Source organism: Dromiciops gliroides, chromosome 4, assembly GCF_019393635.1.
Source record: "Dromiciops gliroides isolate mDroGli1 chromosome 4, mDroGli1.pri, whole genome shotgun sequence".
In the NCBI taxonomy this organism is placed as follows: Eukaryota; Metazoa; Chordata; class Mammalia; order Microbiotheria; family Microbiotheriidae; genus Dromiciops; species Dromiciops gliroides.
This window is the reverse complement of record NC_057864.1, coordinates 155,719,358-155,733,651: the sequence shown is the minus strand read 5'-3', so window position 1 is coordinate 155,733,651 and position 14,294 is coordinate 155,719,358. Positions and strand designations below refer to the sequence as shown.

At 38.1% G+C, this 14,294-nt stretch overlaps 1 protein-coding gene and 1 pseudogene across 1 annotated transcript; one reads left to right on the top strand and one right to left on the bottom strand.

Moving 5' to 3' along the window:
* Positions 1 to 490: 490 nt before the first annotated feature.
* Positions 491 to 1,444, top strand: LOC122726380 (olfactory receptor 6P1). Its single transcript, XM_043964056.1, has one exon. The coding sequence runs from the start codon at positions 491 to 493 to the stop codon at positions 1,442 to 1,444; it is 954 nt and encodes a 317-aa protein (XP_043819991.1).
* Positions 1,445 to 12,985: 11,541 nt separating this feature from the next.
* Positions 12,986 to 13,485, bottom strand: LOC122752728 (annotated as a pseudogene).
* Positions 13,486 to 14,294: the final 809 nt, after the last annotated feature.

Genomic DNA, 14,294 nt, shown 5'->3' with positions numbered 1-14,294 from the left:
TCCCCCCACCTCGAAATAAATACAAGCTTAGAGACAGACACAATCTATAGATACTTTGAAATACATTTATATAGGCAGGGATGTGCTGGAGTCAGCTCAAATCCCTCACAAGAGTGATTCTTAAATTTTCAGGGTGAGCATTTACACTTCAGAAGTTATATACAATATACTAACATATATATAATATATGGTATAAAATATATATATTATATTTATATTAATACTGACCCTCTGAGCATGACCCCCCAGGTCCATCTTATTCTTATTTTAGATCCATTTTCAGGCACATAGTAGGATCCTATTGGAGCAGTAATAGAATGTGGGTCACTACATATAACCTACATCAAGGACAATAGACAGAATAACTACTATTAGTCTGGTAGTTTTCCCTGCACACCCCCTTGATGTTTATCTTTGGAAAGCATCAGATAATCTCTCTGTTTACCTGTTTTTCCTTTTACCTTTCCCAGTAACATTCAAGGTGAGGACCATGGGAAATTGGAGTGAGACCCATGTAGAGAAATTCATCCTGGTGGGCTTTCCTACATCACAGCCCCTCCAGCTATTTCTCTTTGTCCTCTTTCTGACCTTCTACCTGATGACTGTGTTAGAAAATGCTCTCATTGTGTCTACTATATGGCTCACTCCTGCCCTCCACCGCCCTATGTATTTTTTCTTGGGCCACCTGTCCTTCCTGGAAATGTGGTACATCAATGTTACTGTTCCTCGGCTATTGGGAGCCTTTCTTACCCAGGACCTTTGGATCTCCTTTCTGGGCTGCATGACTCAACTCTATTTCTTCATTGCATTGGCCTGTACTGAGTGTGTACTCTTAGCTGTCATGGCTTATGATCGGTACCTGGCCATCTGTGAGCCTCTCCGATACTCCAGCCTCATGCCCCCAACTCTAGCTACCCGCCTTGCCACAGCTTCCTGGGGCAGTGGCTTCTTCAGCTCCATGATGAAACTCTTGTTCATTGCTCGGTTATCCTACTGTGGGCCCAATGTCATCAACCACTTCTTCTGTGACATCTCTCCGCTCCTCAACCTTACCTGTACAGACAAGGAACAGGCTGAACTAGTGGATTTCCTCCTGGCCTTGGTAATGATCTTGCTCCCCTTGCTAGCAGTGGCCTCCTCCTATGCTGCCATCATTGTGGCCATCCTGAGGATCCCAACAGCCCAGGGAAGGAAGAAGGCTTTTTCAACCTGTGCCTCCCACTTGGCAGTGGTTGTTATCTTCTACTCCTCCACCCTCTTCACATATGCTCGACCTCGTGCTATGTATGCCTTTAACTACAATAAAGTCATATCTGTATTATATACTGTTATTGTGCCTCTCCTCAACCCTGCCATCTACTGCCTGAGGAACAAGGAAGTAAAGGATGCCTTGAAGAAGACAGTGCTGGGATGGTGTCACCATTTTGGAGAGTCCCAAGATTGAAAGTAAACAGTTTATGGGGAGGAGTGCGAAGCAGGAATGGATTAAATGGGAGAAGCTCCCTAAAACAGGCAGAGATTCCCATTGTCAGGTAGTGTTCTCAGGGGCTTGGACAATTGCTTTTCCTTCTGTCCTGAAAAGGTGTAAAACCAGACTATACTTCAGATTTCTGGATGCATCCTTGTCTAGCTATATCCACTAAGCAAGCAAGTCCACTCCCCCACTGTAAGTGAAGGGAAAGGAAATATTGAAAGAAAGGAAAATGCCTCAAGAGGGACATATGTGTGGCAGGGTAGGGAATGCCTCACTGCCTGCTGAATGAGGTGTCAGACAAAGAATGAAAGTAGCAATTCCTAATTTTTGTCTAGTGTCCTGGTATGCTGAAAATTCCCCCCACCCCCCATTTAGCAGAAGATGGCCTATTCTTCTAGCCCCATTTACCTTAAGTTCCCTTCTCCTAGTACCAGGAAGAATTAAGACACATGTCTTTCAGAGGCAAGAGATATAGTAAACAGTTAATTCCTAGGTTGGTATAAGAGTGGCAGTCTCAAGTTCACATGGTATTTCTGCATTTCTGGTGTTGACATAAATAAAGCTATAATTTGCTTGAGAAATCTTCTCTTCTTTAGGTTAAACATTTCCAATTCCTTCAACACATCCTCATATCACACAATCTCAAGATTCTTTCAGCATCCTGGTCAATTTTCTCTGTGTGACTCCAGGTTCTCCATGTCCTTCCTAAATTGGGATGCTTTTGAAAGAACATTGTATTCCAGATATGGCCTGGTCAGGATGGTGTATATAGGAAATTTCACTACCTTCCTGGTCCTGGAACTCCCCAGGATTGAGATCATCCTTTCTAAATATGGACACTGAGTATGACCAAGGAAAATGTGGAGAACAAAGTTTAAAGTGAAATGGGTAGGCCCATCTGAAGGCATCCAAGTTTTGCCATTAACCATTCTGATCCTTAGTGAGCACCTCCTAACTAGCCAGGACGAATCAAAGGGGCATGCCAGTTAGCTGTCTCTTAATGCTTTTCCAAGGTGGAAATTTGGGTTTAGGGAGATAAGAAACCTATCAAGAAATCAACTGAACAGTCAGACTATCAATGAAGCAGAAGTACACCATTTCAAGTAGAACTATTTGTGGACCTAGAAAGGATAATTTTATAAGATGTGTTTAATAGGAAATGCAAATTCAAAATAAGAAGGGGTAGAAAGGGGGCATGACATTATACCAAATGAGCTCAAGTCACCAGACTCAAAAAAATACACCCTAGATTTTGGAAAATATATTACCTATAGCTACTTCTGGGTCATAGTTCAATGGTGGAGAGGAATACTTTTGCTCAAGAGATATCTGGGGCCCTGAGAAGCAGTATTGCTTCTGGTGCCAAAGGAGCACGTATCCTAAGGAGTGGTATTAATTGAAATCCCAAGAGACCAGGGACACTTCCTGGTTAAGGACCAGAGCACAGACCACAAAAGAAATGACCATAAATCTCCCTAGATCACACCACCTTGAAAGCACTGAAAACTCCCAAGCTTACAGAACTAGCTCTGAAAACAGCAATGCAAAACGGCTGAAGCTTGGAACAGTTTGGAACAGGTAGGGGTAGCAATCATAATTTCAGACAAAGCCAAAACAAAAATAGACATAATTAAAAGACATAATCAAGGAAACTACATTGTGCAGAAAGGTACCTTAGAAAATAAAGTTATATCAATATTAACGAATATGCACCAAATTCTTAAAGGAAAAGTTAAATGAATTACACTAGGAAATAGAGTGAGGAAACTCATCTTTTCCCTCTCAGAGCTAGACAAATACATAAAATAAATAAGAAAGATGTTAAGGAAATTAATAGAATCTTAGAAAAGTTAAATATGATACAACTCTGGAGAAAATTGAATGGGAATAGAAAGGAGTATACCCTTTTTCTATTTTCTATTTTTTGCAGGGCAGTGAGGGTTAAGTGACTTGACCAGGGTCACACAGCTAGTAAGTGTCAAGTTTCTGTGGCCAGATTTGAACTCAGGTCCTCCTGAATCCAGGGCTGGTGCTTTATCCACTGCACCACCTAGCTACCCCTGAGTAAACCCTTTTTCAACCATACATAGCTCCTTCACAAAAATCAACCATTAGGGCATAAAAAGCTCACAACCAAATGCAGAAAAAGCAGAAATATTGATTGCAACCTTTTTCAGACCATAATGCTATAAAAATTACATTTAATTAAGGAACTTGGAAACATAGATTAAAAATTAATTGGAAACTAAAGAATATCATCCTAAATAATGAGGTCAAAGGACATAGAAGCAATAAATAATTTTAATAAAGAGAAAGAAAACAATGAAACAACACTCCAAAATTTATGGGATGTAGCCAAAGCAGTACTTAGGGGAAAATTTATTTCTTGAAATCTGTACACCAATTAAATAGAAAACGTGAAGATCAATAAATTGAGCATGCAACTAAAGGAACAAATTAAAAATCACTAATTAAACACCAAAATGAAAATCCTGAAAATAAAAAAAAGATTAATAAAATTAGAAGTAAAAAAGAACCATTGAAATAATAAAATAAAATTAGGAGCTTGTTTAATTAAAAAAATAAGTTGATAAACCATTGGTTAATTTAAATATAAACAAGAAAGAAGAAAACCAAATTAAAATAAAAAATGAAAAGGGTGAATGTACACCAATGAAGATGAAATTAAAGCAATTATTAGGAATTATTTTACCCAATTCCATGCCAGTAAAACTGACCCACAATTTGAAAAGGTAAGCAACATGATATCAAATATATATATATGAGTCATGTACATTTCCATATTAACTATGTTGCAAAAGAGAGCACACATGTGCACACAATAATATAAGTGAAAAAATATGCTCCAATCAGCACTGTATTCATCAGTTCTCAGGAAGTAGATAGTATTTTTCTTCATGGGTCCTTTTGAATTGGCTCGAATCATTGTCTTGATCAGAGTAGTTAAGTCTTTCTTTTTTTATTTGGTACGAAAGTGAGGGTTAAGTGACTTGCCCAGGGTCATACAGCTAGTGTCAAGTGTCTGAGGCTGGATTTGAACTCAGGTCCTCCTGAATCCAAGGCCAGTGTTTTATCCACTGTGCCACCCAGCTGCCCCAAGAGTAGTGAAGTCTTTCAAAGTTGATCATCATTCTAACATTGATATTATTACGTACAATATTCTCTGGTTACATTCACTTTGTTTTTCATCAGTTCATATGAGAATTCCAAGGGTTTTCTGAAACAATTGGACTCGTCATTTCTTATACCACAATGGCATTCCATCAAATAATATACCAAAATTTGTTCCACCATTCCTCAATTGATGAGTACCCTCTCAATTTCCAATACTTTGCTACCGCAAAAAGAACTGTTAAAAATATTTTTGTACAGATAGGTCCTTTTCCAGTTTCTTTGATCTATTTGTTATATAAACCTTGTAGTAGTATTGCTGGATCAAAGGGTACACACATTTTAATAGCCCTATGGATGTATTTCCAAATTGCTCTCTAGAATGGTTGGAGCATTTCAAAACTCCATTGATAGTGTATGTGCCCCTATTTTTCTGTATCTCTTCCAATATTTATAATTTTCCTTTTCTGTCATATTAGCCAATTAGATAAATGTGAAGTGACATGTCACAGCTATTTTAATTTGTATTTCTCTCATCAATATTGATTTAGAGAATCTTTTCATATAACTATTGATAGTTTGATTTCTTTTTCTAAAAATTGTCTGTTCATATCTTTTGACCATTTATCAATTGGGAATGCCTCTTAGTTTTATAAATTTGTCTCAGTTCTCTATATATTTGAGAAATGAGGCCTTTATTAGAGAAACTTGCTCTAAATTTTTTCCCAGTTTCCTATTTTCCTTCTAATTTTGGCCGCATTCATTTTGTTTGTGCAAAACCTTTTAAATTTTTTGTAATCAAAAGATTTCATTTTAATTCCTATGATCTTCTGTTTGTTCATAAAATCTTCCCTTTTCCAGATAGATTTCTGCCTTCAAGTTTTACTAAAAGTTTTTGTCAAATGGTGAGCTCTTGCCCTCCAAACTTGAATGTTTCAGTTTATCAAACATTACATTGCTACAATCATTATTATTTTGTACTATGTGCCTAATCTTTTCCACATATTCATCACTTTATTTCTTAGCTGGTATGATTGTTTTGATGATTAGTACTTTGTAATAGAGATTGAAATCTGCTGCTGATAGGCCACATTTCTTCACATTTTTTCTTTACTGATTCTATAAATATTCTTGACGATTTGTTCTTCCATATTAATTTTGTTATTATTTTTTCTTACTCTATAAATAATTCTTTGGCAGATTGATTGGCATGACACTGAATAAGTAAATTAACTTTGGTAGAATTGTCATTTTTATTATATTGGCTTGAGAAATCAATGTTTCTCCAATTGTTTAGCTCTGTCTTTATTTGTGCAAAGAATGTTTTGTAATTGTGTTCATGTAGTCCCAAGTATTTTATATTGTCTGCAGTTATTTTGAATGGAATTTCTCTTTTTATATCTCCCTACTGGATTTTGTTATTAATATATGGAAATGCTGAAAACTTCTGTGGGTTTCCTTTTTATCCTGCAACTTTGCTTTAGTTGTTTATTGTTTCAATTAATTTTTAGTTGATTTTCTAGAGTTTTCTAAGTATATCATCATATCACTTTTAAAGAATGATAGTTTTGTTTCCTTATTGCGTATTTTTATTAATCAAATTTCTTTTCCTTCTCTTATTGCTATAGCTAGCATTTCTAGCACAATATTGAATAATAGTGGTAATAATGGACATCCTCGCATCACCTTTGATCTTATTTGGAAGGCTTCTAGTTTTGTTTTGTTTTTTCCCATTGTGGATAAAGCTTGCTCTTGGTTTTAGATAGATATTACTTATCATTTGAAGAAAGTTTCCATTGAATACTATGATTTCTAGTGTTTTTAATAATAATGTTTTGTATTTTTTCAAAAAAAATGTTCTGCTTGTATTGAGATAAGCATACTTTTTTTGTTGGTTTTGTTATTAATATGTTTAATTATGCTGATTGTTTTTTGAAATATTGAACCAGCCCTACATTTCTGGTATAAATATCACCTGATTAGATTGTATGGTATTTTGCTATAATCTCCTTGCTACTATTAAAAAAAAATTTTTTTTTGCATCAGTATTCATTAAGGACATTGATCTATCACTTTGTTTTTGCTCTCCCTGTGTTAGGTATCAAAATCACATTTGTGAGCCAAGATGGCAGAGGAAAGGCAGTGAGCTCCTGAACTCATGACACTATCACTCCAAAAAAACATCCAAATACCACCATAGGAAAATGCCCGGAGCAGCAAACCTCACAGAAGAATGTGCTTAAATCATCTTCTAACCAAGAATGGCTTGGAAGGTCAGAAGGAGGGAGCTGCTGTGCTAATACAGGAGTCAAGCCCAACCCCACAGTCACCCTGACACAGATCCAGTCCCAGGAAGGCCTCACCAGAGAAGTAGACCCCCAGAGCCTCTGAAGCATCTGAAGCGCTAGTGCTATCTGAAACTAAGCTCACAGTCTGGTGAATGGGCTGAACCCTGAGCAGGGGGGAGACTACAGGGGTCTATGCTGGTGCTAAGGCAGAACTTGGATTTTACACCCCTGCTGCGAACCAGGAGGTAGGCTCCAGTAGCAGTGGCCCAGGTGGGGGAGCGTCACAGGCTCGTCAGAGCTGACAACCACAACACACAAAGCTGGTTGATTAGCAAGTTGGTCTGGGGTCATCTAAGGACCACGGAACAGGCCAGGCAACGGAAGAACCTGATTCTCCTTAAATCATACCACCTGGGACTTCTGAAGCTTGGGATACTGCAGCCTGGAAACAGTGTCCCATTTTAAGGAGTTAAAAGTCAAGTAAAAGATAGGCAAGATGAGCCGACAGAGAAAGGTGAGGACCATAGAAAGTTTCTTAAGTAACAAGGAAGACCAAGGGGAACCCTCAGAGGAAGATGTCAACATCAGGGCCCCTATATCTAAAGCTTCCAAGAAAAATATGAATTGGTCTCAGGTCACAGAGGTGCTCAAAAAGGACTTTGAAGATAAAGTTAGAGAGGTAGAGGAAAAAATGGAAAGAAAAATGAGGGAGATGCAGGAAAGACATGAGAAAAAAGTCAACAGCTTGAAAAGTCAAATTGGCCAAATGGAAAAGGAGGTACAAGAGCTCTCTGATGAAAATAATTGCCTAAGAATTAGGGCTGAATAAATGGAATCCAGTGACTTTATGATAAACCAAGACACAATAAAGCAAATCCAAATGAATTAAAAAAAAGATAGAGGGCAATGTCAAATATCTTCTGGGAAAAACTGCTGACCTGGAAAATAGGTCCAGGAGAGATCATTTGAAAATTATTGGTCTACCTGAAAACCATGATCAAGGAAAGACCTTAAACACCATCTTCCAAGATATTCTCAGAGAAAATTGCCCTGAAATTCTAGAAGAAGAAGCTAAAATAGAAATTGAAAGAATCCACCAACCCCCTCCAGAAAGAGATCCCAAAAGAAAACTCCTAGGAATATTATAGCCAAATTCCAGAACTCTCAGGTCAAGGAGAAAATATTGCAAGGTGCCAAAAAGAAAGAATTCAAGTACTGTGGAGCCCCAGTCAGGATAGCACAAGATCTAGCAGCTTCTACATCAAAGGACTGGAGGGCATGGAATATGATATTCCAGAGGGCAAAGGAAATGGGATTACAACCAAGAATAACCTACCCAGAAAAACTCAGCATTATCTTTCAGTGGAAAAAATGGGAATTTAATGAAAAAGAAGACTTTCAGATATTTGTGATGAAAAGACCTGAACTGAATGGCAAATTTGACTTTCAAATACAAGACCCTAGAGAACCATAAAAAAAAAAATTGGAGCTGGGGGACATACCTGGGGTCATACAGTAGGTGACTGTCTTGTGTCTGAGGCCAGGTTTTGGCTGGGTTCCCCCTGGGTCCAGGGGTGATGCTTTGTCCACTGTGTCACTTAGCTAGGTGATGACATCTTTAGAGTTAAATTGAGGGGTGAAGGGAATGAACTGGAGGAGGGGGAAGGACAGAGGTGAAATCCTACATGAAAGAAATAGGAAAAGGCTTATGGAGTGGGAGAGGAGATGGGAGAGGAGCAGGGCAGTAAATGAATTTTACACTCATCAGAAAAGGCTCAAAGACCTTAAACTCATTAGAGCTGCCTCAAGGAGGGACTAACACACACACCCAACTGGATGGAGTAATCCATTTAATCTGGGCAGTAAATGAGCCTAAAACTCATCAGAATTGACTCAAAGACCTCAATCTCATTAGAATTGGCTCAAGGACGGAATAATGTACACACTCAATTGGGTGGAGTAATCTCTCTAGGCCTGCAGGAAAATAAGAGGGGAAGGGGATAGAGAGGGGCAAAAGAAGGAAGGGCAGAATGGGGTAGGGGAAAGGCAGAAGCAAATCCCTTTTGAAGAGTGATAGGATGAAAGAAGATGGATAATAGAATAAATATCATTGGGAAGGGAATAGGATGGAAGGGAAACAGTTAACAATAGTAATCATGAAAAAAGAGAAAAGGGGGACAATTGTACAAAAAAATATATTTATAGTAACTATTGGTGGAGGCTAAGAATGGAGAATGAAGGGAATGTCCATCAATTGAGGAATGATGGGAAAAGCTGTGCTATATGATTGTAGTGGAATGGTCTTGTGCTACAGGAAATGACAAACAGGATGATCCCCCCAAAACCTGGAGAGACTAACGAACATCAATGTATAGTGAAGTGAGCAGAGCTGGGAGGACATTGTGTGTAGTGACAGCTGTATTGTTCAATGAGCAATTGTGAATGATTTAACTACTCTCAGCAGTGCAATGATCCAAGACAATCCCAAAGAACTAATGAGGAAGCTTACTATGCACCTCTATAGAAAGTACTGATAAAAAAAGAACACTTGTGGATTGTACATTTATAATCTGGTTGTGATCTTGTGGAGGGGGGAGGAAAGGGAGGGAGGGAGGGAGAAAAATTTGGAGCTCTAAATCTTATGAAAATGAATGTTGAAAACTATCCTTACATGTAACTGGAAAATAAAATAAATGTTTTTTGCTGAAAGAAACAAAAAAACATGAAAACAAAAAACCCACATTTGTATCATAAAAGCAATTTTTGTAGCACTATATATATATATGTATATATATATACACACACACATATACATACATACATGTATGTATATATTGCACATATACATATATAACACATATATTTTTTAAGTAGTTTATGTAGAATTGGGATTAATTGTTCCACAAATGCTCAGTAGAATTCAGTTTTTAATCCATCAAATCCTGGGAATTTTTCCTTAGGGAGAAAATTTATGGATTGTTTTATTTATTTTTCTAAGATAGGCTTATTCCTCTTCTTTTGATCTGGGCAGTTTACATTTTTGTAAATATTCATCCATTTTACTTAGCTTGTCAGTTTTACTAGCAGATAATTAGGTAAAACAACTCCTAATAATTGCTCTAATTTTGTCTTCATTGGTGGCACATTCACTAATTTCATTTTTCATGCTTGTAATTTGGTTTTTTATTTCTTTTTATAATTAATATATTTTTATAGTTAAATTAACCAATGGTTTATAAATTCTATTGGTTTTAGCATAAAACCAGCTCCCACCTTTATTTATTATTTCAATGGATTTTTAAACTTTCTATTCTATTTATCCATTCTTTTCTTTTTTTTTCATCTCTGTGGTACAGACTTAGTGGTATTGCTGGATGAAAGAGTATACACAATTTTCTAGCTATTTGTGCATAATTTCATATTGTTCTCCAGTACACTTTGACTAGTTCACTACTCCACTAGTTCACTAATATATCTATTTTCTCCCATCCCTTCTAGCAGTTGTCATTTCTGATGAATGTGAGGTGGTACCTCAGAACCTCCTAGTTGTTTTAATTTTTTTTAATTGTCTTATGAGAGTGATTTAAAGCATTTTATATAACTATAGATCGGGAGCAGCTAGGTGGCACAGTGGATAAAGCACCAGTCCTGGATTCAGGAGGACCTGAGTTCAAATCTGACCTCAGACACTTGATACTTACCAGCTGTGTGACCCTGGGAAAGTCACAACCCTCATTGCCCTGCAAAAAAATAAAATAACTATACATAGCTTTGATTTCTTCTAAAAACCATTCATTCATATCCTTTGATCATTTATCAATTTGAGAATAGCTTATTTTTATAAATTTAACTCAGTTACTTTTGTATTTGAGAAGTGGGGCCTTTATCAGAGAAACTTGCTTTAAAATCCTTGATAATTTTTTGAAATATGATGTCTAAGCTCTTTCTTTGATCTTGACTTTGAAATAGTTTAATAATTCTTAAATTATCTTTCCTCAATCTATTTTCTTTTTGTTTGTTTGTTTGTTTGTTTTGGGTTTATTATTTTTTTTCCAGGCAATGGGGGTTAAATGACTTGCCCAGGGTCACACAGCTAGTAAGTGTCAAGTGTCTGAGGTTGGATTTGAACTCAGGTACTCCTGAATCCAGGGCCGGTGCTTTAACCACTGCGCCATCTAGCTGCCCCCTCAATCTATTTTCAAGGTATTATGTTTTTCAAATGATATATTTCACATTTTCTTGTATTTTTTTCATTTGTTGACTTTGATTTATTGTTTCTTGGTTCTTCACAGAGTCATTAACTTCCATTTGTCCAATTCTAATTTTTTAAGGAACTATTTTCTTCAGTGAGCTTTTGTACCTCTTTTTCATTTTACCAATTCTGCTTTTCAAGGAGTTATTTTCACCAGTGAATTTTTTTAACCTCTTTTTCTATTTGGCCAATTTGTGTGTGTGTGTGTGTGTGTGTGTGTGTGTGTGTGTGTTTTGTAGGGCAATAAGGTTTAAGTGACTTGCCCAGGGTCACACAGCTAGTAAGTGTGTCAAGTGTCTGAGGCCACATTTGAACTCAGGTCCTCCTGAATCCAAGGCTGGTGCTTTATCCACTGCACCACCTAGCTGCCCCCTATTTGGCCAAGTTGTTATTTTTTTCATATTTGCTCCTTTGACCTCATTTCTTAATTTCTCCTTCTACTTTTCTTATTTGATTTTGAAAACAATTTTTAGTTCTTTCAGGAATTCTTGTTGGACTTTTCTCCCTTTACAATTTTCTTTGTCATTGTTTTTATTTCATTGTGTTCTTCTGAATTTGTGTCTTGATCTTCCCTGTTACCATGGTCAAGTTCTTTTTTTGTTGCTTTCCCATTTTTTCATGCTACTTCTTGATTTTTGAACTTCAGGTTAAAGTTGGGCTGTGTTCTTGACACTGGGAGTGGAGAGGCATCACCTCAAACTTCAGGCTTTACCCCCACTGCTATTTTCAGAGATTGTTCTGGGATTTTGGAAGTTTTCAGTGCTTTCAAGGTAGTATGATCTGGGGAGAGGTGTGGTCACTGCTCTCATAGTCTGGGCTCTGGTCCTTACTGTGATGAAATAATGGGATTTCACAGATACTAAAAGACCCACCTGGAGATTAATCTAAACTGATTGTATCAAGTGAGAATGATTAACTGCTGATTAGTCTACTTCAAAATTAACTAGATTGTAATCACACCTGGCTAGCCCTTAAGAAGGTATGGTTCTCAGAAGCTAGACTGTGCACTCCATTTGAGAACACCTTCAAAACCAATGGATTTGGAGGACAGCAACCAATCAGTTTGAAGCAGTGTGTAAGGACCACCTCTGTTCCAGACCTATAAAAAGCTTCCACAATCAGCTTGTTGGGGAGTTCCTGATTAAAGCAGGCTCTTGGAGAGGGACTTGAGGAAGAACCCAACCAGGCTGGAACTCTAGGCTAGGTAGGACTTCTTTTTTCTTAACTTTCTGAACTCTTTGTGAATATCTGTATGCTTTAATAAATGTTTAATGCCCCAAAACTGGTGCTGAAGCTTCTAATTTAAGGCGATCACAGAATATAGATTTTAAATATCACATTACCCAGGAAGGGTCCTTCATTCCTTGGGGTTTCAATCAGTACTGCTTTTCTAGGTCCATGCTCCTTTGGTGTTAAAAGAAATCTGTTCCTTTGGGTCCCTGAACTTTTTTCCTCTGGGTTTCCATTCCTCCTCCTCCTCCTTCCTCTTCTTCCTCTTCCTCCTCCTCCTCCTCCTTCCTCTTCTTCCTCTTCCTCTTCCTCCTCCTCTTCCTCCTCCTCCTCTTCCTCTTCCTCCTCCTCCTTCAATGGGACAATGTTTATTAAGTTAATGCCTGTTACCATCCAGAGTGAGAGACATGGAGCTTCCCCAAGAATCTGAGATAGAAGAGGCTAACAGCCATCTGAAATGGATCAGCAAAGGCCAGAGGTCTCCCAGACACAAAGAACCTTCTTCCCTCCAGCTTCCAAAGAGCAGCAAGACCCAGACTGGGGGACACTGAGAGCTGGCCTATCCTGCCTTGAAGAACACCAAAATTAAACAAGGAGAGGACTCTCCATTTAACTTACAAGACCTAGATAGTCATCCATCAAAGAGCCAATAGCAAAAATATTGTTCTTATCTGCCTAGGTTCCCACAAACTTTAGGCGGATTTCATCATTCTGTCCTCATCCACTGTTTTATAACATGAAGGGTTAGAGTTGGGATCAAATTCCATCTTGGAGGGGATAGAATGATTATAGATGAAGCAAGACATGGGTCCAATCTCCATGAAGAGTACCACCTTGTTGACCTGGGTGAAAACAGCATCCACAACCTCCCCCTTGAAGGGATGTAAGACAATAGCTCTGTACTTGACAGGATACAGCACAAATACTAGGCCAGGCTGGATGACCCCAGCCCCAGTGTTGTCAATGGTTGTGATGGTAATCACAGAATCATACTTGACGGTGCACATGCCCTCCACCTTGGTGAACAGCTTGACCTTGTTGAGCAGGTTGGGCATAAAGTAGCGTTGGTGCAGCAGGATCTTGTGCTCCAGGGAGATATGGTAAAACATCATCTCTAGGACTGGGGGTGGAGGGGAGTACGCCACTGGGAATCTGTGGGACTTTTCCACCGGAAGCCATGGAGCTTCTGGGGCAACAAGACTCTCTCCATCCCATGACGTTCCTGCCCCTCCTCTACATTCATTCTTTACCAAAAATGTTCCCCTCTGTCTTTGAAGTATGACCCAGAAGTAGGAATAGACAATAGATTTTCCAAAAGCAACTGGTCTTGTGTCCACTGTAATCTCTTTCTGATCAGTTTACAGTTTCCTTTACTATCTCTGGTTTGAGATCTCTTGAAACTGATGTTTCTTCTGTCAATATCACACAGTTCCACCAATCATGTTTCATCCATGTGGACTCCAGGACAAAGTCTAACCATGTGTTACATAGCTCTCTTTCCAACCTCATGTTGTCTTAGTGTGGAAGAATGTCTCATTCTGACCTTTTGTTGGCTCTGTAATTTTAGAAATCAATTTGAGGTTTTATTTAAATTTGTTTGGAGGGGGATATTGGGAAAGCCTGGCTGAGTGCTTTCTCTACCCTTCTATCTTGTCTCCACCATTGGAAAACTTGGGTTCATCATCAGTAAAATGAGGAAGTTGGACTTGATGCTTTCTGAGTTTCCTTGCAACTCTAGGTCTATGATTCTATATATGTAGAGATGAAAGTTAAACTTATGAGAAGTAATATAATCACCAAAAGAGAAAGTAGATAAAGAAGAAACCCCAGACAGTGCCCTGGGGTTGATTCATACACAAGGGTCAGGATATTAAAGACATTCTCACACAAGGCTGAGAAGGAACAGTCAGACAACTAG

Coding starts and splice junctions, on each gene's coding strand:
- LOC122726380 (XM_043964056.1), top strand. CDS start 491: ATGGGAAATTGGAGTGAGACCCATGTAGAGAAATTCATCCTGGTGGGC.